This window comes from Muscardinus avellanarius, assembly GCF_963383645.1.
Source record: "Muscardinus avellanarius genome assembly, chromosome: 18".
NCBI classification, from domain to species: Eukaryota; Metazoa; Chordata; class Mammalia; order Rodentia; family Gliridae; genus Muscardinus; species Muscardinus avellanarius.
Genome location: NC_137804.1, coordinates 40,099,515 through 40,126,718, shown reverse-complemented (window position 1 = coordinate 40,126,718; position 27,204 = coordinate 40,099,515). Strand labels below are relative to the sequence as shown.

General features: G+C 51.4%; 1 protein-coding gene across 3 annotated transcripts in view; it reads right to left on the bottom strand.

Annotated features, from left to right (window-relative positions):
- The window catches only part of BRD4 (bromodomain containing 4), a gene marked incomplete at both ends in the record, with an annotated part of 34,741 nt that extends 9,184 nt beyond the window's left edge, over positions 1-25,557 (bottom strand). For all 3 annotated transcript variants that reach the window (XM_080715705.1, XM_080715706.1, XM_080715707.1), the window contains 10 exons: positions 4,552-4,662; positions 5,575-5,870; positions 6,201-6,400; positions 6,991-7,197; positions 14,152-14,280; positions 15,043-15,405; positions 16,028-16,317; positions 18,809-18,944; positions 20,281-20,418; positions 25,273-25,557. In XM_080715705.1, coding sequence (XP_080571831.1) covers positions 4,552-4,662; positions 5,575-5,870; positions 6,201-6,400; positions 6,991-7,197; positions 14,152-14,280; positions 15,043-15,405; positions 16,028-16,317; positions 18,809-18,944; positions 20,281-20,418; positions 25,273-25,557 — 2,155 coding nt within the window. The remainder of the gene's footprint in view (positions 1-4,551; positions 4,663-5,574; positions 5,871-6,200; positions 6,401-6,990; positions 7,198-14,151; positions 14,281-15,042; positions 15,406-16,027; positions 16,318-18,808; positions 18,945-20,280; positions 20,419-25,272) is intronic.
- Positions 25,558-27,204: the final 1,647 nt, after the last annotated feature.

The window sequence follows — 27,204 nt, the reverse complement described above, 5'->3', positions numbered from 1 at the left end:
GATGCCACCCACCCAGAGGACCCCAGACGGCCGGGGAGGCTGGGCGGGATAGCCAGGCAGTCTTTGCACAGGGAGGCCTGGGCAGCTGGCCAGGCAGGCAGCCTTCCCGAAGGCGGGATTAGGCGTGTGCTGCTGGACATGACTAATCCACCCCAGGGACAGGCCCAGGGCTCTGAGGAATTCCATAACTTGATGGAGTCCTGTCCCTTTCACAGAAGAAAATGGACTTAAGCTATAGCTCGCTGGGAAGGAATCTGGAACTGAAGACCGTTTTATTAAGAGTCCGTGTCCAATGATTAGGCAGGACCTACATAGAGGAAGAGAGAAATCAGTGTGAGAGAAATGGTGTGGAATGTACCATTCAAGTCACAAGAACAGAAGAACTGCAGACCAAGCCAGCCTCCTGTGCCCCACTGGCTGAAAGGGCAGGAGAGAATGGTGCTGGAGGCCAGGAGCCCTGCCCTGCCTTCCCTTTAGAGGGGCTGTGGGTCGAGCACGACAGGACATTTCCAGAACTGTCCTGCGTCTGGTTCGTGCTCCTGGACAGAACTGCTTCCACTAAACAAGTTCCAGGTGCGCTCTGCCACGCTCATGCTGCGCTCGCTCCCTTTATTCTGCAGAAGGTGGGCGGCAACCCTGCCCGTCCTATGGCCAGAGGTGCCAGGCCCAGGAGGCACTGCTGCCCCTATCTCAGGGAAGTGGCGAGCCCTTCCTCACGGTGTGGCTGGGTAAGAACTGCCCTGCCGAAGGAGGCAGAGTACAGGACCTCCAGCTGAGGGAGGAAAGCAGAGCCTCTTCTCACCCCTCCAGATCCCCCACCCCTCCAAAACACAAACTGTAAAAAGGAGTCCATGGCCAAGGAAGGGGGGAGGGGCGACAAGAAATAGGTCAGAGGAAAGTCCTGCCCTGCCCTGCTTTTCCCAGGGTGTCCAACATGGCTCCAAGCCTGGGGAGAGGAAGCAAACTTGCTCCCTCCGGCCTTCCTTCCCTCCCACCCACCCACCCACCCACCCACGCAGCAGCAGAGCAACACCTCTGCTGCAGTCCCGGATGCAACCACACACGCTGTTCTGGTCCCCAGCACATGCCTGGGAAAAACCCGCCCATCATGGCCTCTTGCCTGCGGGCCACATTCCATAAGGCTTGCCCTCACCCCAGTGAAGCTCTAAATCCCTCCAGCTGCAGCTCCAGGGCGACCATGTGTGTGTGCGGTTGTCATCTAGCTGTAGACTCCCAACTCCTACAGGGGCCTTACTTCTCAAGAGCAATGCCACACCTTGGGAGTGGGCAAGCAACAGCCTTAGAATCCCTCGAAGATCCCGGGGGCCAGGAAGCCCAGGCTGGCTGTGTGGTTAAGGGTGTCCCATGGCCTCTGTCTGCACTTCCCGGCTTAAATCTTTCCAAAACATCCAGAATTCCTTTTCTCCCTGGAGCTGCTAAGAAACGCCTACATGCTCTGATCCTGGGAAAAGGAAATCAGGAGACTAAAATAACTGGACTATGCTCCTGCTGAAACCTTAAGACCAGGCCAAAGTCTGAGAGAATCTCACTACACCTCCTCAGCCCATCACAGTGCGGGCAGTGGATGTGGGGCTGTCTCTGAGAGGGACAAAAGCTGCGTGGCCACCCCTCCCCACACAGACCCATGGATGTTATTTGGGAAGAGCCAGAAGTCATCAAGGTGGCTGGAGGAGCGAATTACAGGACACTTCATGCCCCACATGCTAGGCAGATCTGCTCTCAGCACTGGTGACACCAAGGCCACCGCCCATGTGGACGGCAGCAGGAAGAGGAGGACAGCAGTGCCCTCCTCCAGGCTGCCCAGCTCAGGCCTGCAGATGTGCTAGCAGTGATTGGAAGGGTGGTGTCTGGGTCCTAGCCCTGCCTTTCTTAACACTGAGTCCACAACAGCTCCAGACTCCAGCCAGAATCGAATCCCAAGCAAAGACCACACAACCCAAGCCAACAGCTGGGTCCAGAGGAAGGGGTGGGAATAGCTGCTGGTACTATCTGCTGCTGGACACATGGTGGCTGGGACCCAGCTGGGAAAGCAACCCCCAACCCCTCTCAACTAAGCACAGCCGCCTGAAACTGCAGGCTGGCAGGAGAGGTCCAGCCCTGTACCCCTGGGGCGTCCTTGTCTCAGTGGACACCAGAGGAGGGCTCCTGCTAGAAAAGGCTCTGTGCACCCGACTTCCAGCTGGATTTAGTGCCTCCTTTCAGCCTTTCAGTTTCTTTTGTTGATTCATGTCCTGAGGCCATGTTAGCAGAACTAACCTTTAGTACATATTACAAAAATAGGCCCTTCCAGTAATCTTGGCTCTAATTCAAATGGAAAAGAACAAGGAGAAAAAAAAATTAAGTCCTAAAAGACCAAAGGGGAACTACCTTCAATTCCACTTTTTCCTATTCCACTCCCTCCAAGGGAGTCTGGATCCAGCCACAAAAATGGGGGCTGTGGGAGGAGCTGTCCACCCTGCACCCACCACCAGCAGCAGTGAGGGCGCAGTACTGTAGTGTGCAGCAAGAGGTAGCAGGGGGCTGCATTCACTAGCCACCAGTGCCACCTGTGGGCTCCTGCTCTGGGATCAGCTGCTCAAACCCTTGCAGAAGGCCCCTTCTGAGCAGAAGAGCCTAGCCTGCTCACCACAGAGGAAAAGAAAAAGCCACTGGCTCTATCAGCAGCCCCGCTGGCCCGCATGTCAAAGACAAAAGGGAGCCAGGCAAAACCCAAGGTGGGGGAGGGGTGTCTGGGAAAAGAGAAGAGCCCCAGTGGAGGCAGCTATACTGCAGTTCCAAGGCTGTAAATCTCACCCTCTTTCCCGCCAGGACAGCTGTTCCCAGGACTCTCAGATTACTTGTTGCACAATCTTTCCACTTTCTTTAAAGTGGGGGAGTAAAAAAACTAAAAAACCCTCAGCAGCAGAGGGCTGCTGGAAACGCTGTCAGGGCAGTCCAGTGGCAGGAAGGAGGAGGGACAACTCATGTGGGCGCCCAGGAGAGTTCCTGCCTAAAGCAAACAGACTCCAAGACTGGCTGGGGACCAGGGATAAAGGCCACACTGACAGACTTGCAGTCAAGGACACGATGGCAAGGCCCTAAGGTGCCAATCAGGTCTAAAGCAGCTCCCCACCCTGGTCAAACCACGTTGTTAAGTAGCCAGGACTCCATGTTTCAGTGACTGGGTTTTCTCTTGGTCACTTGGATCCTAAGAAGGGCTACAAAACCCCTGGAGGAGTAGTCTGGAAGAAAAAGGAGATGCAACAACCCAGAGGAAAGGCAAACCCCAGTTTGGCTGGCACAGAAAATGAAGTCAGCAGCCACCAGGAATGCTAATTGGGCCCAAGAATACAGCCATTCACCAGTTCCCCAACTGAACTGAGGGCCCCGCCCAGCTCAAGGCAGCCCAGGGCCAGCCCTTCACAGCAGGTGTGGGGTGCAGCGCCCCCTGCTGGCTGATGGAACAAAAAAGCAAGAAGGGGAAGAAAGACTACAAATTAAAAAAAAAAAAAAAAAAAAAAAAAGGCAAGGCAGGTGTGCTGGTTAGAAAAAAGGTGAAGGATGGCAACAGATGGCCTGAGGGGCCAGTAGCCTGCCCAGGCAGTATTATAGCCAGTGCTAAAGAAATGCAGAATAAGCGTGGCATGGTGGGCTGGGCTGTGTCTTGTTTGTGCCCCTGTGCCATCAAAGGCGAGGTAGTTCATGGCACTGGAGTTCACGAGAAGCACCGGCCCACGGGATCAGCGTACAAACCTCAGAGCAACGTGGCTCTTCCCAGCTGCTGCAAGAGAGCCTAGGATTCCCTCGGACCGACTGGCCATCACTTCCACGCATTCACTGTATGTGGGCTGTTATGGGCTGTTATTTATCTCCAGTTAGAATAAAATTCCAGCAGTGGGACAGGGCTTTGGGAGAACATGCCAGGAGCCTTTCTGCTAGAACGCATGTTTCCCATTGACCATCTGTGCAGTTGTTAGGACCTGACCTTCCCAACAGCAACCTCACTTGCACAGGTTGAGTGCCAAGGCCTCCCAAGTTCCACAACTCCTTCCTGGCTCCCCCCAACCCTGCTCCCAGTGTTGTCACCTGCCCCCACCTCCAGTTCCGTTCAGGGCTGGAGCAGAGGCAGGAGCAGTTGACATGGCGCTGAGTACACTGGAGGGAGCACACTGGAGGGAGCAGGCAGGTCCTGGAGCCCAGGTGACAGCAGCACCAGGAGCAGAATGGACCTCCAGCTGCAGGTGGCTTGGTGCTCACCAGCCTGGCCCAGCACTCCTCTGCAACCAAGCACTGCCTGCAACTGTGATCCAGGTCATGCCGTGGGAGTGCAGAAGGCTGGACAGGGCCACACCAAAACCCTTGGCAACTAGTCCTCCCCAGGCCGGGTCTAATGAGACATTGTGAGGTCCACCCACCACCCTCAGGGAGAATGTTAACAAGGTAGATGGACAAACAGAAGGGGCCTGCACTGCTGCATGAGACTGCTGTCTCTGGGCAGCAACGGGAGGAGTTTGACAAGATGTTTAAATAACAGGTTAGGAGTCACCTAACCTGTTTCGGAGTCTTCGCTGTCAGAGGAGCTGGACTCGCTGGTGCTCTCTGACTCGGAGGACGAGAAGCCTTTCATCTTGGAGGATCCAGCAATCACATCAACTTTCTCAGCTGCAATCCAAACAATAGACAAGTGTATCAGGCAGGACCCTGACTCAGGCTGTTGATACCTACGGTGCAACCCAACTGCCCGTAGGAAGGACCAGTGGGAAGATTGTACCCCATAGGCCTAAGGGCTGCTCCTAACCACAGCTGCCACTGTCCCCGGAAGCACCCAAGTAGTCCCATGCTTCCCGCTGGTAACCCACTGCATACAGCTTGTGCTGGAACTTCCAGCTGGCTTTGGGACACGTTACCTCTCTTGGCTACCTTTTTGACAGAGGACATGAGTCCCATAAACAGAGCAGGGCCAGGGAAGGACCCCAGGGTACTCATGTCTAGTGTGAAGACTGAGGCTCCAATGGGTGTCACCACATGATGGTCCTAGAGGAGGGGCCCACCCTTAGAAGCCAGTCCGACCTGGTGACAAAGGCCATGTGCAAATATTGCTCTGGGCATAGACCCTAAATCCTGTAGTCCTAAAAGGAAAGCTATGAGCCGAGGTGAGGCACAGGTACAGTGAGAGATGCCTGGAAGACTGCTGCTGGAGAAGGGGCCACATCATTTCTGCTTGAGAAGAGACTGCTGCTCAGTTCTGACCTAACGTCAGTTACACAGGCCCGAGTCACAGCAGGCCTGGCTTTCTTCCTGGCCCCAGAGGTGGGAGGTGACTTTGGGGGAAGACTAAGAGGTAGCAGGAATAGAAGCAGCTGCTGCGGAGGGCAAGATTCAAAACACAGAAGCTCCAGGCAGCCACAGGCAGAGAGGTCTTGTAGAAACCAGTAGTCCAGGTGGTTCCTAGTTCAAGGATGCCAATTTCATAGTTGAAACAGAAGTATACAGATAGAGAGGCAGAGCCAAGAAGGGCAAATTAAGTTAATCTGGTCCCTGGGAAGAGCCCCGCACCCTCAGACCCTAGTGCACCTTGAGGTTTCCTTTTCTTCCTCAGACAGGAGGTGACATAGCGTTCCAGTTCGCGCAGCGTGGATGGCTTGAGGGTCTCGAAGTCGATCTCGATCTCATCAGGGTTGGAATTCTTGAGTGAGGGCTCCCGTGACTGGATGATGTGCACCACACGGCCCAGTTTCTCGCCTGGGAGCTTGTTGATGTCCAGGCTGAGCTGCCGCTTCTCCTCGTATGACATGGGCTTGCACTTGTCCTCTTCCTCCGACTCGTATGTGGGAGGGGGCTTGTTCTTCATGGGTACTGGCTCCTTCTTGCTATGAAGGGACGATGCAGACACCGTCAGGAATGGGTCCCCTGAGGAAGCCGGCCACTCCTTCCTCCATCTGTATGGGGGGGCAGGGCCTTCCCACTCCCCTACCCAGCTGGTCTCCAGAGAAAAGGGGACTTGGGTGGCTCATTTCCCGGGAGCACCCCGCGGAAGCCCACAACAACTGACCAGTGCTGCAGGAGTTGGGGCCCTGCGGTGGCCACACCCTTGGCGCCTATGCCACGCTATCCTTTCACCAACACGGAGCTTTCCAAAGGCTTATCCCACAGAAGAGGGCAGTGGCTCCCCACCCAGGGCAGACTCAGGAAGCACAGACCTCACGTTGCTGTTGCTGCTATTGTTTTTCTTTGTCTTTTTGGGAGGGAGTTCCTTGGCTTTACTTTTCTTATTTTCCTCTACTTCTTCTTTCTTTTTGTGCTTTTCCTTTTTCTTTTCCTTCTTGTCCTTCTCCTTTTTCTTTGGTTTGTTCTGCTGTGGCTGAGAGAGGGCTGCAAGCTGCTCGTGCACGGCTTTGAGCTAGGAGGAGACAGGCGAAAGATTTCAGGGCTGAGATTTCACTTTTGTCACCCAAGACCCAGGCATTAGGATATGGAGCCAGGGGACAAGGGGGGCCTCAGTCAAGTGGCCTGCTACATCAACCAGTTTCCCAAAGTGCCTGCACTCATCTGCTCCCTGATTTCTAAAGACTGCCAGGGTTCTCCTCACCAGAGGAGCTGCCCACCCAAGCTGAGGACTTCCTGGTCCCAGGATGTTCCTTAGGAGGCTGGGTTAGAGTGCACACTTTAGGCACTAAGGACCTGATGACTACTGTGGAGAGAGGGACAGGTAGGCAACCCAGGACAGGCGAACACTGTGGCTCAGTCTCCTCCTCTGCCCAGATACTGGAAGGAACCAGAAGTCTTATCCCCTACACACATACCTAAGTATATAACTGTGCACAATACATGTGTCTATACAGCATACACATGTGTGTGATCAACATGCACTTGACCTAGCAGAGGGAAAAAGGCCGCAGGATCAGAATGTCTCTTGGAAGCCTCTTGGGAAGTGCCCTGGCCCATAAGCTCAACTCTTGGTGGCTGGGAAGGCAGCCACTCCTGTCTCACCTGCTCCTGGAGCTCAGCCAGCCGCTGGGCTCGCTCTTCCTCAGAGTCGTCAGTGGAACTGTCACTGTCAGAGGAGCTATCGCTGCTGCTGTCACTAGATGAGGGCGGGGCCACCTTGGTGGGGGGTGGCACAGCTGGAGAGGACACGGCCACCACTGGCTCCTCAGGCTCATCTGGCATCTTGGCAAAGCGCATTTCAAACACATCCTGGGAAGGGAAAGGCAAGTCGGTGAGAGTCACCTGAACCTTACTGGCTGCTAGGATCAATTCACATCAAGTGAGGATGGCATGCAGATGGAGCCTCTCTAATACAGATGGCAAGGAGCCTGCTGAGGCCCTCTGACAGGTCTTTCAACACTCCTCCCTCAAGTCTCACTTGGAGGAATCAGGTGGCCCTGTCAGGCCTGTGGCTCCTAGAGCAGATCTCTGCTGTTTGAGAGCCTTCCAGGCAGAGGAAGAGGAGGGCATGGCTGGAAGAGTTCAAGGCTCTGTGTTTGCACCTGCGCCCTGGCTCCGCAGATTAGCCCAGGGCACACTGGGAGCAGTGAACACACTAAGGCTCAGGGAGGAAGTTACCTTGAGTATATAAGCAGCCTTGGCAGAGGCCATGGGGATAGCCGGGCACAGGAATCCATTCCGGAAGACCCAGGCACCTCCTCACCTCAAGATCCAAGAATGGGATGGAGTTGTGGGGGTTGTGTGCTCTAGGCTCTCCTAGAGGGGTCAGGCCAGCTGGCAGGTGGCCCCCATGCCCTACAGACTCCACCATCACTCCAATGATAACTTGGGAGGGCAGAGGTAGAGGGAACAGGGCTGTTTCCAGAGGATTTTGATCCGTGCTTTAAGCATAGAGCTGACTGATCAATATAGCTAGCCATCCATATGATATAAGCTGCCTTCCCTGAAGTACATTGATGCTTCAGAGTCCAGTGCATGGGGCAAGTGCCAAGACTGCAGTTTCACTTCAGGGCTCTGACAGAGCCTGCCTGGGAGCCCCTCCTGAGGCTCAGTCAGCGGCCCCAGCAGCCATAAGAGAAGGTATCTCCTGTGGCAGGCATTCCACCTGCCTGTGCCCCCCACCCCCGCCACTCACACACAGCTTCTTTCTCCCAGCGGGGCCCTGCCTGTAAGTGACTTGGCTGATAAAACATTAGGGGGGCAGTAACTTTCCAGTTTCTTCAGAATAGACCCTTGAGAAAGCCTGAAGGACAAACATATTTTAAGAGGGGGCGATCAGAGCCTACCAGGGAGAGGGGACCCAGCAGGAAAGTGGAGCCTCACACTAGAGCAGAAGCCTCTGCCAGGGCACCATGCAAGATCACGAGTCCCATAGTACCTGGCAAGCTTGCCCCCACCCCATACAGTGCCTCACGTATGGAAAGGCTCCTTAAGGGGCAGTTAGGGCCACAAGCTTTGAGCCGGGTCAGCAGAACAATCTGAAGGGAGGTGTCCAGATCTCTGACAGCACTACCCCTGCCTTGAGGACATCCCTCTCCTCCCCCTACACTGTGGCTGTTGACATGGTGATGGGAGCACTCTGAGGCCTCTTTCCCCTTCCATTCACTGGGCTCCCGGCCCCGGCTTGCCCAGTCACTACTAAACAACAAGGAGTGTAAGACGAGAATCCAGTTAGGATGAGAAGCTAACAGCAGGCAGGGCTGGGGTTGTTAGCTTCCTGGCTGTGTCCAGTTGTGTGATCCTGTTATCTTTCTCCACATGGAGAAAGATGGAAAATGAAAACTCTGCTCTAGCCTGAGTGGAAGAAACCTGGGAAACCCATGTGCTGCCTGGCTGCAACAGACAGGCAAGCCCCACACCCTCAAGAATCCCAGAGTCTATTGGGAAACAGAAACCAGTGAACGCGTAAGCAGCTGCAAACTGCTGTAGGTGCCAAGGGGCTGCAATGCACTGGCAGTAACTGGAAGGGTGTTGTGCCTCAAGGATGGGAGGACATTAGGCCAGGGCTGGAAAACAAAAGCTATAGAGCCCAGGAACATCCCAGGTGGTGATGCACTGAAGACAAACATCTTGTGAGGAAGGACAGTGATGGTGAGGAACAGTGAACACAAGCACTTATTAGGGAAACACAGGCCCTGGGCTTTCTGCTGTTGGGCTGACAATAGCCCAAGGTGGCCTAGCTCCCCATCTGGCATCCTGGCCATCACGCCAGGCCAGGCCCCTCCTCTGGGTCTGGGTGACAGCCTGCTTCTTAGCCTCAGCCAACCCCCATAGTATCAGAGCAAGTATCTCTTCTTGCTAGAATGCTGACCGGGGTTATGCACAGCAGACTGCATCAGACCTGCAGGAGCCTCCCTTTAATCAGACAGACAAGCTCAGGTGCTAGAAGAGCCCCACGCCCAAACAACCCCAGGAAAATCAGCCTGGGAGCCATGAGCTGGAGCTGAAGCCTCTCCATGGGGCTGGATACACAGGAGCGGGAGGCTCACTAGGTGCCAGCAGCTCTAAGTAAAAGACACAAAGACATATGTGCGGAGGACTGCATGTTCAAAGCCAGTCTCAGCAACTTATTGAGACCATGTTTCAAAATAAAAAATAAAACAGGGCTCTGGGATCCACACTACAGGAGGTTTAGTGTACTTTTTTTTTTTTCTTGTGAAAATAACTGCATACAACCCTAAATTTGCAACTTTTCCCCCCTTCCAAAATAGTGTCAGGCTTTACATGGTTTATCACTACCAAACTTCCTAAATTTGTCTTCATGACAGATGAAAGAGCTGAGGGCAGGACCAGCGGCATCTCTGGGACCACTAGCTGTGTTGGTGGCTTTCAGCCCAAGCTGCCCTTAGGCTCTTGAGGGAAATCCTAGTTTAGAGGCTGCCAGACATTTTGTGACCAAAGCCGTCAGGCTGCTGAATGCAGGTTTTCTTTTCTTTCACTTCTGTGTGTGTGTGCATTCTACCTTTGAGCTGTATCCCCAACCATATATATATATATATTTTTTTTTTGGTGGTACTGGGGTGGAACCCAGAGGCTTTCTATCTCCAGGCTATACTCCCAGACCTATTTTCTATTTTGTTTGGAAACAGGGTCTCACTAAGTTGCTGAGAGCCTCACTCAGTAGCTGAGGCTGACATCGAACCTGTGTGATCCTCCTGTCTCAGCCTCCCAAGCGCGGGGATTACAAGCGTGCGCCATCACGCCCGGCCCCCAACCTTATTTTTTATTTTGAAACACGGTCTCGCTGGGTTTCTCATAGTCTTGCCAGGCTTTGAAGCTGTAATCCTCCTATCTCAGCCTCCCAAGGACTTGAGCCACCAGGACCGATCTGAATACAGGTTTTCTTATAACTGCATTCTTATAACTTTATTTCTTTATATGCATTTTACAGTGCATACCACCTGGGACTTTCAATTTGAAGGATATAGGGCCTGTGAATGTCACCTATTCTTCTTTCTTATAACTGAGGTGCTGGAAGAGAAAAAGCGGACCCCTTTCCATATATCTTTTCAGATAATCTTCCGTCCTGTGGCGCAGCTTAATTAGATTTCTTTAAGCAAGTCCCAACACCTCCAGAAATGTAATCCCAGGGGTACTTGGAAGGCTGAGACAGAAAGATCACAGGTTTGAGGACAGCCTCAGCAAGATAGTGAGACTCTTGGCAATCTAGTAAGACCTTGTTTCAAAACCAAGCATAAAAAGGGCTGAGGGTATAGCTTAGAGGTAGAATAGCCCTGAGTCAAACCCCCAGTATAACACACCCACACACATGTGCACACGCACGCACATACACACCAAACAAGGGCTTTCCAAGTCCACCTCCCATCCCTACACTCTTAATAACCTAGCTATCTAAAACTTGCAGCTATGGGAGAATGCAGAAAGAGGCAACACAAAGCCGGAGATGCCAGCATCACATGGCATAGCTGTTTACCAGAAGAGAAGCCTGCAAGGGTACTCCTCTACCTGTCCCCTGGCAGGGAGAGGAGGCACTACTTCCAGAAACAGACACAGCAACGCCACTCCTGGGGGGAAGACCCCCCCCCTCCACTGAACTGAACTGGACCCTCTTCAGGGTCAAGGGCCTAGTCCAGCCCAACACTATGTCAATGTCTAAGACACTCAGCTCAAGAGGCTGCTGTGTGTCAGACTTCTTGGTGGCAGGGCTACAGGTGAAAACTGTCAGTCTGGGTATATTCACCCATTCCTGGAAAGAGAAAGATGGAAAAGGGAAAATCATAAAACCCCAAAACTTTTTTTAGAGAAGTAGAGGCTATGAAGAGGCAGTGGCTCCAGGGTTGCAGTCAAGGACAGAAAAGACACAAAATTAGGAAGAGAGAGGTAGAATATATTAGACATTTCTTTTTCTTTCCTTTTTATAAAATAAAGTAGCTCAAAATTGCCCTCTCCAAGGGTTGGCAGAGAATTTATTTGGGTCTTACTGTTTCCATGAAGGCAAATAAAGGGTACGGGGATCAAATCTGGACAGCATGCACAAACGCTGCTTGGTCTTCTCAAGAAAATGGGAAGGAGGGAGGGAGAGAGGGAGGCATCAGGCGCAGAGCTGAAGGCAGCACTGCCACAGCGACTCTGTACAAGAATGGCTGTGAAATTAAAAAGCTGGAACCTTTCAAAGACAGGAGATAAAAGCGTAAATATAGGGCAGTTTTTTTTTTTTTTGGGGGGGGGGAGCACTGGAATGGAACCCAGGGGCATTCTACTTCTAAGCTATACTCCCAGACTGATTTTTTATTCTTTATTTTGAAACAGTCTCACTGAGTTGTGGAGGGCCTAAGTAGCTGAGGCTGTCCTCAAACTGCAATCCTCCTGTCTCACCCTCCCAAATTGGAGTGAAAACACATTCCTTGCCAAAGACAGAAATACAATGTAAGAAACAAGCCTTAGAAATAAAAAGCTTCAGCCGGGTGTGGTGGTGCATGCTTGTAATCCCAGCACTTGGGAGGCTGAGACAGGAGGACTGTTCAGGTTCAAAGCCAGCCTCAGCTACTCAGTGAGGCTCTCAGAAACTTAGTGAGATGCTGTTTCCAAATAAAGTATAAAATAGGTCTGGGAGTGTAACTTGGAGATAGAAAGCCCCTGGATCCCATCCCAGCAGCAGCAGCAGCAGCAGCAGCAGCACCACCACCACCACCACCACCACCACCACCACCACCACCACACACACACACACACACACACACACACACACACACAGCTTCAAGTCTGAGCATATGTTTAAATAACAAGAGCCAGATCTATACTAGTACAAAAGAGGAGCCCCTGGAAGTCCCCAAGGGAAGTGTTTTTTGACCTGAAAGCCTGGGACATACCCTTTGAGCCAGAGTGGGGCAGGCAACAGAGGACACTATGGTGTGAGCCTAGGACAGAAGAGCCAGAAGCCGGCAGAGGTGGAAGGTCACAGGTAGGAGGGGCTCAAGTGGGCTCAGTGCAGCACAAACCCTCGGGTCACCAAGTCATGGAAGCACTTTACAGAGTGTTGCGGGCCAGCTGTCAGGAAGCCTTAGGCCCCAAACCAGTGCACCTGCACCTTGTGACAGCAGGCAGCAAGCCGATGGCCTGCTGGGCCTGCGAGCACAAGCAAACCCACACCGCCTTGGGGAAAAAAGGAGGAGAGTTTTAGGATTTTATATTTATCTTACAAAACTTTTTTTTTTTTTTTTTTTGTTTTTGGTGGTACTGGGGATGGAACCCTTCTCGGGCTACACTCCCAGACCAATTTTATAATTTATTTGGAAACAGGATCTCTTAAACCAGAGAGGCTGGTTTCAAACCTGTGCAATCCTGTCTCTGCCTCCAAAGCGCAGGGATTATAAGCGTGCGCCACCACGCCTGGCTTTACCTTAAAAAACTTTAAAAAAGATTATAAAATTATTAAATACTTATTTTTCCCAATTTTTTTTTTTTAAATTGTGAAGCTTAGGATTCAAATCCTAAGGTCCTCGTGCATGTTAGGTAAGTACCATGCCACTGTAACGGTAGCCTGCTTCTGACCCTGGTAGCTAACAGATGGCCAGTTTCAAAGTGATATTTTTCTCCTACTCGCCTTTACTCCCCTTCTTAACAAGTAACAAGCTCTTATCAGTTTACTGGCCAAAGAAATGAGTGAAGACTGGACACCTGGCACCTGTGAGTATGAGGAAGAAGGATAACTTAGACATGAATTGTATCTCTTCTTACAAGCCCATGTGATCCTGAAGTGTTCTTTTTTTGGGGAGGGTGGGGGGACGGGTCTGGGGATGAAGCCCAGGCTGAGCTACACCCGTTGCCCTATTTTTTATTCTTCGAAACCGGGTCTCACTGAGATGCAGAGGGCTGGCCTCACTAAGTAGCTGTGGCTGTCCATGAACTGCGATTCTCTGGTCTCAGCCTTCCAAATGCTGGGATGACAAGCGTGCACCACCACGCCCCACTCTTCTTTTTCAACAGACTTAGTTTACACAATTATGCCATAACCTCCTTTCCTCACATGCATTTTTTTTTTGGTGGTACTGGGGTTCCTGGAAGCCCTTCTACCTCCGGGCTATACTCCCAGACCTATTTTTACATTTTCATTTTTGGAAACAGGGTCTCCTGAGCCAGCACGCGCGGCTGGCTTCGAACCTGCGTGATCCTCCTGTCTCCGCCTCCCAGGCGCGGGGATTACAAGTGTGCGCCACCACGCCCGGCTCCTCACATGCATTTTACAGTACATACCACCTGGGAATTTCAATTTGAAGGATATAGGGACTGTGAATTTTACCCAATAGAGAATTGTAGCAACATGGAACATCCAGCAACAGCTACCTTGCAGCTAAAACATAGGCTTTCAAGGCTCTGATAAAGAATACCCAAAGCAGAATAGTTATTCTGGCTCACAACAAAGTGTCTTCCTGGCAACAGTGTTCCCAGCCAACTTGAGACATTTTAGAGACAAGACTGGGCTATGCATAGCACACATGCTCTTCCAGCCAAGGGCAACATAGTACAGGTAGAGGGTAGGAAGGTGGCTTTTAGTAGAACATACCCCCCCACCCAAGAAAAAAAAAAGACACCCTGCTTAAATAATCAACCCAGCTCAACAATGTATGCATTAGCCTAAGTTGAATCTACTCTTCCAAAGCCTCATGGTATTATCCCAGAATGACAGAAATAACATTTGCCAGGGCCCATGAAGGGTCTGACGCACCCTCCCCAGAGCCTCACCTGGAGCTTTCGGGCCATGGCTACCACCTCATGGTCAGGAGGGTTGTACTTGTAGCAGTTGGAGAACATCAATCGGACATCAGCACCAAATTCCTGAGCATCTCGGTACTCACGGGACTCCAGTTTAGACTAGAAAAACAAGAGAGGTCCCAGTCAGCCTTGTGTGCCTCTGTTCCAATTGGTGGCCAGCAGCAGCAGTGATGGCTGCCTATAGGCTTCCTAATGGCTGTCAGTTTAATCTAGGGCTGGGGGAGAGGCCACCGCTCCAGGTCTCAGCAACAGATGACAAAGAGACACTCAACAAACAGGAAGTATCAGGCTGGGAATTGCCCTGGTAGCAACCTAAGCTCACCCGCAGGTGTCACTATGACTGGCCAGAGGGCAAGGGGACACAGAATCCCAAGAGAACAAGTTTAATTCAGAATTGAAGGGAAGATTAGCAGAGGGCTAGGTCCAGTTCTGATTGTGGAGATACCTAACAGGACACTGGTCAAAGGAACACAGCACTGTCCCCTGCCTATCCTGTGTTCAGGCAGCCTTACTCTATTCTTACAAGAAGAAAAAATACAAAGTCTTAATTCAATCAAGGAACCCAGCCCCAAGTTCTCCTAGAGAATCTACTAGGGCCACAGAAGATACTTGTTGCTTCTCAGACAAGAGCAAGGGAGGAGTTTGCACACATTCTCTCATTGCATATCCATAAAATTCCAGCAGGGGGCGCCAAGTCTCTTTGGACTAGTGGGGAAAAGTCTACACAGTTCACCGAAACAGCAGGCCAGGCCACCTTAGACTGGTCCAGCAAGGGCCCTGGGGAAGGAGGTCCTGAGGATCGGAAGGTTTCTGCCTCAGCCTGCACTCCTATCCCTCCACTCCAGGGGAATGGGGGCTCACCTTGATTGTGCTCATGTCCATGGGGTGCTTGATGATGTCGCAGTAGTCATGCAGGCCCAGTGCCTCCACGTCCACGGGCTTGTAGAAGGGCCAGGCGTAGGCTGCGTGCTTCTTGGCAAACATCTCCTTGAGGATGCCACTACAGCACTTGAGCTGCTCTGAGACCTTGCTGCTCTTCTCTGGTGCTGGGTGCTGTTGCGAGTCGGGCACATCCTTCTTTGGGGGCTTCACAGGCCGGCTGCTCTCCCTCCGGGGGCCCAACTTGGTGGCCTTAGGCTCCGGGGGCAGTGATGGGGGCTCATGAATGGGGTCGATGGTGGTGGGAGTGGTGGTGTCTGCTTTCCTCTTCACCCCTTTTTTTGTCTGCCAGGAGCACAGGTGTGACAGGCTTGGTTAGATGTGGTGGCCTATAGAGCTACCCCTTAGGCCACCCCTGAAACTACGCACAGCCAGCGTGCCAGCATGCACAGAGGGACACTGTCCCACCCCTCTGTTCTGCAGCTAGAACAGGACTAGCCAGCTGCAGGAGAAAGCACACAACTCAGTACAGGATCTGCTCACTCAGAGGCCAGAGAACCACTTGAAGCCATTTACTACTTAATGCCAGGGACCTCTCCTGCAGTGCCCAGAGGAGCCCACTGGGAAATGTAACATGGTTATGAAACTCTGGACCAGCAGGGTTCCAGCTCTTGGATCCCAGTACTTGGGAGGCTGAGACAGAAGACCGCAGGTTTGAGGACAGCCTTAGCAAATAGTAAGACTTATCAACCTAGCAAGACCCTGTTTCCAAATGCTCTGAGGTAGAATGACCCTGGATTCAACCCCCAGTACCAAAAAATAAAAACAAAATAAGGCAAGATACTCCCAGAAACACCTGTGAGCACGGACAGGCTCTGCAACAAGGCATTAGCAGGAACAGGACCACCTGTCTCCTGCAACACCCTGTTCCTGGTAGGAGCATTCCACCAGTACCCCAGACACTCACCTTCACAGGCTGTGGGGTGGCTGCGATGATGGGCGGGTGGCTCTGCACAGGCTGGGGGGCTGGAGCAGGTGGGGGTGGTGGCTGGGGTGGCACCGGTGGGGGCGTCTGCAGTGGCTGGGGAGGCACCACTGTCATGACAGGGGTCTGGACGATGAGGTCTGGGGTGACGGCAGGGAAGGGGTGAGGTGTGGCCTGCACAGGTGGAGGGTTCTGCTGAGGGGTCTGGGTCTGCGGAGGAGTTGATGCTTGAGTTGTGTTTGGGACCGTGGAAACGCCGGGCTTTGCCGTCCCTACCAATCATAAGGACAAGGAGTTAGAAGCTGTGCTGACACATGCTGACTGACTTTGCCAGGACTCCAACACATACTTGCCTGGTGCATTCACCTCGTAAACAGCAGCCCTGACACCAAACCCACCCGCTGGCCCCAGGGCTGGAAAAACGGGTGAGTTCCATTTCACAACTCTCCACCAGGACACGAAGGCCCCTTTATGGGAACAGCAACCTAGACTGCAGAAGCAGGCAGGCCGCGCAGGGTTGGCAGGACTGTAAGTGAAGATCAAGAAAATGTTCCTCAGCGCTTCCAGCCAGAGCAGTGCTCATTCCCAGAAGGGCTGCCTTCTGAGGAAGTGCCCTGGCAGGCCCTGTGGTGGCCACCCTCGCCAAGACTTCTGGAAACTGGCATGACCCACCGCCTGGCACAACGGAGATGGGTGGGTAGCCGTTGCCATTCGTGACTACCTCAGGCCACCTCCCTGCAAGTGTGAGGGTGAGTGTGTAGACTAAACAGCCACACAACATGCTCGACCAGCTCCAAAACATGGGCTCTGACCAGAGTGCTAATGCGCGCAAATGGACCACAGGACCAGAGCCAAAGAGCAAGGCCAGGGCAGCCACATCCTCCACACGCACACCGGCCACTGCAGAAAGGAATACAGATGCCCAGTACGCTACGAAATGCTACCATCAGCCGGGTGTGGAGGCACACACCTATAAACCAAACTACTTAGGAGGCTAAGATGGGAGGATTACAGGTTGGAAGCCAGCCTTAGCGACATAGTGAGACTGTTTGAAAATAAAAAATAAGTAAAAAGGTCTGAAGGGTAGCATGGGAACAGATTACCCCTTCATTCAATCCCCAGTACAAACATAAACAAAAAGGCCTCCATCTGCAGGATGGCCAAGGCTCCTCAGGTAAAACAAAGGGAGGCTCTGCTGAGTTACCCAATTATCCTTCCCCACAGGCACCACATTGGAGCTTTTCCCAGAACCGGAAGAGAAAAGGCCTCACCATGTCTGGCCATGTATGGACCAAGATCCTGGTCCCAGAAGGCAAGGACCAGGCTCCTCATGGAAGGGGGGAAAAAAAAGTGACTGTGCGTGCAGCAGGCAAGAGGTGACCAGCAAGACTGGTTTTCTGTGGTTACTCCAAGGACTGCAGGGCACTCAGCTGCCCCAGTACCACTGCGACTACAGAGCAGGGTACAAGGCCAGGCTAGGCTTCTCCTCAGAGAAGCAAGCGACTCGCACTAGGACTGCTTTGAGAACATCACCCTTCTGTAGCAGAGGCTCCAAGGCCAGCACAGCACGCAGAAACAGCTATAAGAGATTTCCCCACAGAAATAATTGAGTGGGCAACTCTTCCAGCTGGCCTCAAGAATCCTGTGTCAGTGGAGAGGCAGGAGAGGCAAGACACAGAGACAGATGAGGAGGGTGTAGTTGACTTCAGGTGACTAAGCATCAAAGGTGGGCACAGCTGTGGCACAACTGCATCAGGGTGGTTCAGATAACAGACCTCAGGCTTCAGGGTAGGCATGATGGTTCAAATTCCTTCTGGTCAGGCTATTTAGTCTAGAACAGAAAAGTGAGGCTGGGGTATAGCTCAGTGGCAAAGCGCTTTCCTAGTATGCACAAGGCCCTGGGTTCAATTCCCAGCAAAGACACAATAAAATAAAAAGTATTTGGGATACCAGAGGACCTTAGATAATAGAAGAGAAACTCCAGTGGTGCCAGGGAGGTGGTGGTGGTAAGATGGAATCAATGAAGGAAAGACTCCCTTCCACTGACATTAGGTTCATACGAGAGAATCCAGTGCCAAGCTCAACGACTCCTGGGCGGGGAAAGGCAGGGGGGAGGAGCTGGGAAGCTCACCAAGCACTGTGCGGCAGGTCATTACTACTATGAACTATATTATGATGTGAGACTATAATGCACCAATAAAAGTATTAAAAAAAAAAAAAGGAAAAGAAAAGCAAATGCCATCTACAATACTGGCAAGGTCAAGAATTCAAATAATGACAAATGCTTGGGAAAGGTTTATTTTCTTTTTGACCAAATAAATCAACCACTGTTGGGAAAAGCGGAACAGGGCCCAATGACTGCTACTTGGGGGTGGAGGTCACAGGGCCCCATGTGGGGGGCCCCAATACTGAAACTGATCCAAACCACAGCACTCTGGCATGTATTGTCATCATATCCTTCCCACCACACTCAGGCCTCCACTGAACTTGGGAAGCACAGCCAGGCAAGGGGCGCACACTTGTAATCCCAGTAGTTGGAAGGCTGAGAAAGGAGGATTGCAGGTTTGTGCCAGCTCCAGAAATTTAGTGAGGCCCCCTGCAAATTGTGAGACCCTGTTTCAAAATAAAAGAAAAAAATAGGGCTGGGGTATAGCTCAGAGGTAGAATACCCCTGGGTTCTATCCCTGGTACCAAGCAAACAAGCAACTTGGGAAAGCACAGAGAACAGGGAGAAACACAGCAGATTTCTTGCTGTTTCAGTACCTGCTTCTTTCCTCCCACGTCCTCTTCCTTTTGCCTGGACTATCATGATCTCAGTTTCTTCTGTGGGCAGCTCGTTGATTTTTTGCAAGAAAAGCTTCTCCAGAGCTTCTGCCATTAAGACGATGTCATCTCCAGGCTGGATGAGGAGACACGTGGGGTAGAGGCGGAAGCGTCCCCTCCCCACCTCTCTGGATTGGCCACCCGGGCCACCCCTTGCCCCAATGCATAAAGCATCGTATTTGGGCGCCTTCTCTGATCTGGGCCCCCAAGGGCCAGGTGATGCTACGAGGTTACACTCCCAGGTGTCCCTACAGGGGTGCTGAGACTGTACCTCCCTTCACTGTTTAAGCTCCTGTCTCTCTGAGAAACCATCCTAATGCCTTAAGCACCTACCAAGTTCAGCCAGTCCTTGACAGGGGCCTTCCTGGCTTTAGGGCTTCCTGGGACACAACTCAATTCACTAAAATACTCTCAAATTACACAGGATTTCTTGACGCAAATACTTTAGCAGGGTTCCAACAGTTCTCCCCAATGTACCCCCAAGACAGCTCCGTGGGATGTGGACAAGGCTCATCTCACACTGCCTTATGGGTCCCAGTCTGCCACCTCGTCCAGAACATGCTGTTCCCACTCAGCTCTAAACGGACAGCCTGGTCTATATATTTCACTTCCACCTAAGTGGGGAGAGCTAAGACTTTACAAAACACAGTAAACTTCAAGAAACTCACCTACCCATCTCTTCTGGGCAATTTTACCCACTACACCAGCAGAGGTCAAAAGCTGAGTTCTGTATAGTGTCTCCCTCCAGAGTCGTTCTATGAAAGGGTTGGTTTTAATCACATCTGTGGTCTGAACTGTAAACAAATAATCTGGCTTCATGGCACAGCCGAGCCGAAAGTGTGGCTACGTACGGGGTTAGGGAGCGACCTGGGTGTTAAGTAAAATCAGGGGACACTCAATCCTATGACCAAGATTTACCCCTGGTCATGTCCACAGTTCCTGGAGACTGTGACCACAGAACTGCTGCTGGGCTCTTGGTCAGCCCCATGCACCCTCTCTTGTATGGAGGTTTCTCTCTGCGCACACCTCTGCACAGCTACATTCGCGGAGGATCTCTGACAATTTGTACCATCCCAATGGACTGTCCTCCTTGCACCTTCTCAGCTAGACATGCAGAGGAACCAAAACCCCAAGGGTACCAGAAGCACAAGCTTCAGGCTCACAAGGACAGCTCATTGAGGCCAACACCCTCCTCCCTGTTAAAGAAACAAACCCAGTCCCAGGCACAGTCGGTCCCAGGCCTGTCACCTCCATCTCCAAAGGTCTCCTGCCATCAGCCCACCTCCGAAGAGTTCCTGCTTCAGACTCCAAGCCCAGCTCCCAGCACACTACCCGGGGGCTCCTGATAAGCCCCCCATCTCCTTCAGCTCCCCTACCCCCAGGGCAGCTGGGCACCTGTCCCCACATCTCACCTTGTTGTAGATGTAACAATTTGTAAACATAGTGTTGAAGTCCTGGATACATTCCTGAGCATTCCAGTAATAGTTGTTTTCCAAGCGCTTCTTTATTGTTCCCATATCCATAGGCGTTTTAATGATTTTATAGTAATCCTGGGGAGCAGAGAGCAAAGGTCAGTGTCACCCTGACAACCATGCTGGGCCCATAGCACAGAACAAAGCTCTTCCATGGTGCTGGCAAGCGGCCTTGAGTGGAGCCCAAGATGGAGGACCAGAGGAGGATTCCTAAATGCTGCATAGCAGCTTGGAGGGAAAATACGCAAGCTGTCAATTGCCCCATCTTGAAACGGGTTTATCAATTTCTTTCTCTTCTCTCTCTCTCTCTTTTTTTTTTTTTAGTGGTACTGGGGGTGGAACTCAGGGACCTGCTACCTCTGGGCTATACTCCCAGACCTATTTTTTATATTTTTATTTGGAAACAGGGTTTCTTAAGCCAGCTGAGGCTGGCTTCCAACAGAAGGGGCCAGAGGACAGGTGTGAATGTCTAAGGCCCTTGAAATCAAACTCTGTACTAACCTCACAGCTTTTATCTAAATCTAAACTAGTCTAATACTAAAAACTTATTTTTCAAAAATAATACAAAGAGCCTGGGGGTGGGGGTGGGGAAGTGGCACACACTTGTAATCCCAGTACTTGGGAAGCTGAGATAGGAGTATCATAGATTGGAGGCCAGCCTCAACAAATTAATGAGATCCTTTTTCAAAACTTAAAAATAGAAAATGGGGTAGGGGTATAGCCTAGAGGAAGAATGCCCCGGGGTTCAATTCCCAGCACAAAAATAATTAAAAATAACACACACACACACACACACACACACACACACACACACACACACACACACACGGAAACTGAGACAGATTAAGCAGTATATGAGTTTCCAGGTGGCAGGATCAGAGAGCCAGGTAGGGTGCTCAAACAGATGGCAAGCCCGTAAGGGCTGGCCCAGCTATGGCCTCTTGGCCAAATCCACCAAGACCTTCAATCTCTGAGGATGGGCAGGAAGACTACCAGAACCATTCACAAGTGGAACAGCTAGAGACAGAGAGGCTGTTGCAGAGAGGAGAGCAAAATTATCAACAAGTGCCATGGTTCTATCCCAAAATGGCAGCAGGCTAGAGGGCCTTTGGATTTCGCTGACATTAAGAAAGGAATAAGGTCCATACCTGCATGTCAGGACTGCCACAGAACAGGACCCTATGCTGAGAAGGACTGCATGTGAACACCCAGGTGTCCCAGGCAGGAGGCCGGGGGTACTCAAACCCAGACGTTTTATGCTACATCATGTTCTGGCCTCCTTTCCCAAGAGAACTAAGCCCAACTACATCATCTCATAGAGAGATATTATTCCATGTCAAAGGTCTCCAAGTGCCTGGCAAGTGCATTGGTCACAGTGTGTCAGGTGGCTCAAGAGTGAAGAGAATTAGAGGGCACAGAAAGAGAAGTGAAGCCTGCGTGGTGGCGCATGCTTGTAACCCCAGTACCTGGGTGGCTGAGACAGGAGGATCGCACAGGTTCATGACCAGCCTCAGCTACTAAGCCTAAGTTGAGGCCTTCCATAACTCAGTGAAAGCCTGTTTCAAAATAAATAAATAAAGCCGGGCGTGATCGGCTTGTAATCCCCGCGCTTGGGAGGCTGAGACAGGAGGATGGCGCAGGTTCGAAGCCAGCCTCAGCTACTTAGTGAGGCTCTCAGCAACTTAGTGAGACCCTGTTTCCAAATAAAATATAAAATAGGTCTGGGAGTATAGCCCGGAGGTAGAAAGCCTCTGGGTTCCACACCAGTACCACCAAAAAAAAAAAAAAAAAAAAAAAAAAAAGGCTGGGGGTGTAGCTCAGAGGTAGAATGCTCCTGGTCCAATCTCCAGTACATCCCCCAACACACACACATGAAAGTAAAAAAAAAAAAAAAAAAAAAAAAAAAGAATGAAGGTAGACTGTTGGGGGAGAGGAACCAACAGCTTAAGGGCATGACAAGAGGCTAAAAAACAGGTGGAAATTTGGAATTTGTCAGAAAACACAATCGGGAGAACTTGGAGTGGTTTTCTTAAAAGCTCTTAAAGAAGAGGAAGCTCTTTTCAGCACCACTGTGATGCTGCTGCCAACTGGCCGGCTCCTCCTAGTCAGCCACAAGGCTGCAAGGCCACCCTGACCAGCAAACTCCCTCCTCTGTGTCCTCCCTCTCCGCATGGCAGTGTCAGAGATGTTGAGGGTGATGCTGGCTGTTATGGAGCCAAGTTCATTCACATTCTACCCAGAGAAGCAGAATCCTGGCCAACCTTAGAAGACAGCTGCCCTGGGCCTCACATACCTGCCTGGCCCACTGGCCAGCACTGTTCCCTGGATCTGATCTGGGTGCTGCTTTCTCAAGTACGCAAGTCTCCAGGGCCCCCTTTCCTTGGCCTTTTCGGTCTCTGCTCTCTTTTATTTTTGCAGGTCTGGAGATGGAACCCAGGGGCATTCTACCTCCAAGCTACATCCCCAACCCTACTGTTTATTCTTTATTTTGAAACAGGGTCTCACTAAGTAGCTGAGGCTGTCTGCGAAATGTGATCCTCCAGGCTCAGCCTCCTGAATGCTGGGATTACAAGCGTGCACCACCATGCCAGGCTGCTGTTTCTGCTCTCTATATTGCAATCCTCTTCCTCCGCCCTATAAGACCTTCATTCTGGCCCTGACACACTTTCCTTTATGAACAAGTTCCTTGATAGTGATGGCTTTGGATCCTCACCCTCTTGGTCAAACCACTGTAGATCTGGCTTCTAGTTCTGTGTCCTGTCTTCTAATGTCAACAATGCCCCCCCCCGCCCCCACAGGCCACCAGGAAAGGAAGGCAGGCATCGTCATCTCTTCTGTTCTGAGGCGGCTGTCACTGGCCATCCTCCCACTGCTCTGTGGGCCTCTTGCTCTCTTGACCTTGCCCAATGCCCATGAATGCCTCAGAGCCCCTGGGTTCTACCCTAGCCTCCTTCCATCTTGGAGTTTTTCACTTTTTTTTTTTGGGGGGTGGTACTGGGAGTGGAACCCAGGGGCTTTCTGCCTCTGGGCTATACTCCCAGACCTATTTTATATTTTTATTTGGGAACAGGGTCTCACTAAGTTGCTGAGAGCCTCACTAAGTAGCTGAGACTGGCTTCGAACCTGTGTGATCCTCCTGTCTCAGCCTCCCAAGCCCGGGGATTACAAGCGTGCATTACCACACCTGGCTTCGCCGTGTGTGTGTGTGTGTGTGTGTGTGTGTGTGTGTTACTTGGAACAGAACTCAGGGGCGTTCTATCTATGAGCTATATTCCAAGCCTGCTTTATTCTTTTATTTGGAAACACAGTCTAAGTTGCAGAGGGCCTAAGTTCTTGAGGGTGGCTTCGAACCTGCAATTCTCATGTCTGTCTCCCAAGAACTGGGATTACAAGTGTATGCCACCACACCTGGTTGGTTCTTTGCATTTACTTTCTTTCTTTTCTTTTTTTTTTTTTTTGGTGGTACTGGGGATGAGACCCAGGGGAAATCTACCTCTGAGCTATACCCCCAGCCCTAATTTTTTAGTCTTTTTTACTGTTGAAAAGGGCCTAAGTAGCTGAGGCTGTTCATGAACCGAGATCCTCCAGTCTTCCACCTCCCAAGTGCTGGGATGATAAGTGTGTGCCAAGCTGGGCGTGGTGGCTTGGTGCACCCAGCTAGAGACCTGTGTCACAAGCTACCCCAACAGCCTCTAGAGTACCCTGTGGGCGGCCACAGCTACTGCCTCCAATCCTTGTCTTGATCAATTTAGGTGTGGCCTTCTACCTCTACCACCCCCCTCCTGAGCCAGTTCCTTACCCAGACCTGTGGTGCCCCCTCCTGACTCTCTCCCCCTAATGCATCTGATATGTATTTGGACATATTTGAATGTGTAAATACTGGACAGTTGTCAGACACATGATTTTCAAGCCAGAAAGGTCAGCTTAGGGAATCCCTTCTTCAAGAGTGGGAATGCCTGGCAGGATAAGGCTACTCCACATAAGCAGTTCTAGCACTCTCAGACCAAATCTTGGTCAGTAGCTACTGCCACCTAATTCACTTGCCAGGGGGTATGGGACTTGGCACACCGCAGAGGACAATGTAGAGATGAGCCGTTGATGCTTGTATGAAAAGGAAAGAAAAAAAAAGCATTTATTCCAACTGCTCCTAGAGGTTTAGATAAGAAGACAAGCTATGAGCTGTCAGTTAGGGACATGGGCAACTGGAAAAGGGAAAGAGGAGTGGGGAGCAAAAGTGTTCAAGAGCACTATGGCCCAACAGTGAGAGCGCAAAAGCTGCTCCCCAGGGCACGTGGCCAGGCAGTTTCCCCAGGACTACCTTCGTTTACTTGCTGCCTGGGAGATAACTTGGGCACGCTGGGCGACAGTGATGGTGAGTCTAGTGGCCTTGCGAGCCCTGCTGAGCTCTCCTGCAGGCAGAGCAGAGCAGAGCAGGAGAGAGGGCCAGGACTGGCAACAAGCCCAAGTGCAGCTCACCCTGGAAGTGGGCGGAAACCTGTGAGCAGCCCTTCCCATCTTGTTTCCCTGGAACCCCAGGATCTAAGAAACCAGTTACTTTAAGCCAGTTAAGCTCATTTCTTTCTCCTCTCTTTCATCTTGGGGATCAAACCCAGAAGTCTTCTATCTCTGAGGTAAATCCCCATCTGTTTTTATTTTGAGACAGGGTCTTACTAAGTTGCCTAGGCTGACCTCAAACTTAGGAGCCAGAGGCAGTGGCTGGAGTGCAGGTGTGTGCTGCAGTGACTGCCTTCTCCTTCCTCACCTCCAATTATCAGCATCGCTGAGACCACTCATTCAAGGGCCCTGCGGTTTAGGCTGGCATTCAGAGCTCCAAACCCACCTGGCCCCCTCCCCTGAAGTCTGCCCTCACCAGGAGACACACAGGTCAGAAGGATATGGAGGATGAATAGCAGCCCTGCCCAAGCTACTCACAGGGAGGTTTAGCTTGACAGCGTCCACAGGCTGCTGGAAAGGCCACGCAAACTGGTGTTTCCATAGTGTCTTGAGCACCACTCTGAGCAGGTATTGCAGTTGGTTGGTCTGCCTCTTGGGCTTGTTGGGATTGGAGGTTTCCGGGGGTGGGGGGTTGGTGCTGGCTGCGTTGGCTGGCTGGGGTTGGGCCTGGGCCTGTGTTGTAGACATTTGGGAGGTTTCTAGTCCATCCCCCATTACTGGCAGATTTCTCAATCTTGTCCCAGGGCCGCTCTCCGCAGACATGCTAGTGATCCCATCACATTCTTCACCAGGCAGTCTACAAGGGAAGAGAAAAGCCCCATCAGAGACCAGGCAGCAGAAATGAAATGTCCCTTGGCTGTGGATACCCCTGACTCCAAGAATTGAGCTTCTCTGGCAGTGACTGGTCAGGTCTTATCTCCATGCCTTACTCAAAAGGGCTCCAGTGTCTGTTCTTCTCTAAGACTTGCCATACAACAGAGACAGAAAGACAAGCCAGCTAGGCCAGGCCCGCCCACCCAACCCATAGCCAAGTGCTTAGAGCACAGCCTCACACTTACCAGAACATTTTCCTGGTAACTAACTGCTCATTTGCTGATTAAAAAACCCTATAAAAGGTTGTTCATTATAAAGAAATAAATCTATACTTCACCTAACAAAGATGTTAATCTCTCATTATGCCTTTAGGCCACCAGTGCCCATCTGAACGAACACCCCATCTTGTGCCATCTCTGGTGATCCCCGCTGAAGGCTATGCCAACTTTGCAAACCCTGCCACAAGCATCCTTGCAAGAGGAACTCCACAAGCTAGTCCAGTTAGTCCACTCCAAGATTCACGGTAGCCTACTCCAAGAGTTACATCTGCAGGTTGGGGGCACAGGTGATTTCAGTGCCCCCCAGAAACACAGCAACCTACCCCTCCTCACAGTACAGAGTTCCTACACTGTTCCATCCACCAGAAGAAACATCTGCTCAAATGGGGACTGGTCACTTCCATCCTTTTGTGCCATTTATGACACTTTTCTACTGGCAAGGAAAAGGTGCAACCACATTTAAACAATCTCAGCAGTAAAAAGGCTAAGCTGGAGCCGACTACATCCAACATCAATCTCAATGAATGAACCTGGGAATTTAGTCAAGGTAAGAAAACCTTCCTGGAGAAGGAAGATGGCCAGGGGCTTTTGAAAAAGAGGGCAGATTTAAGAATCTCAGGAGGGCAGAGGAACAAATAAAGGCAGGGCAGGATAGCTGGTTCTGTTGTGACTTTCATTCTGAAACATTCTGGAATGCACCCGGAGTCAAGAAGCAACTTTGTGCCTAGGCACTCTAGATGTGGATGAATTACTTTATAATTCAGTCCAAGTGCAATGTAAACCAAGGCTCCCAACAAACCTTTTTTAAATAAATGTAGTTCTGGCAAATTACTGCATTTTAAGAGCATAGCAGGAGAACTTGCTGCATAAAGCAACTCTGTAGTCTTTCTCTATGGGCATCCTGGTCAGCTGGAGGCTGACTGACTGCCTTGCACATAGGTTCTGGCATAACCTCTTCTTACATCATGGTCCTGGCTTAAGATGAGAGCTGATAAGAGGAAAAAACTAGCCCGGCGTGGTGGTGTACGCTGGTAATCCCCACGCTTGGGAGGGAGGCGGAGACAAGAGGATCACGCAGGTTTGAAGGCAGCCTTGCTGGCTTAAGAGACCCTGTTTCCAGATAAAATATAAAAAATGGGTCTGGCCGGGCATGGTGGCGCATGCTTGTAATCCCCGCGCTTGGGAGGCGGAGACAGGAGGATCGCGCAGGTTCGAAGCCAGTCGCGCGCTCTGGCTTAGGAGACCCTGTTTCTAAATAAAAATATAAAAACAGGTCTGGGAGTGTAGCCCAGAGGTAGAAGGGCTTCCAGGAACCCCA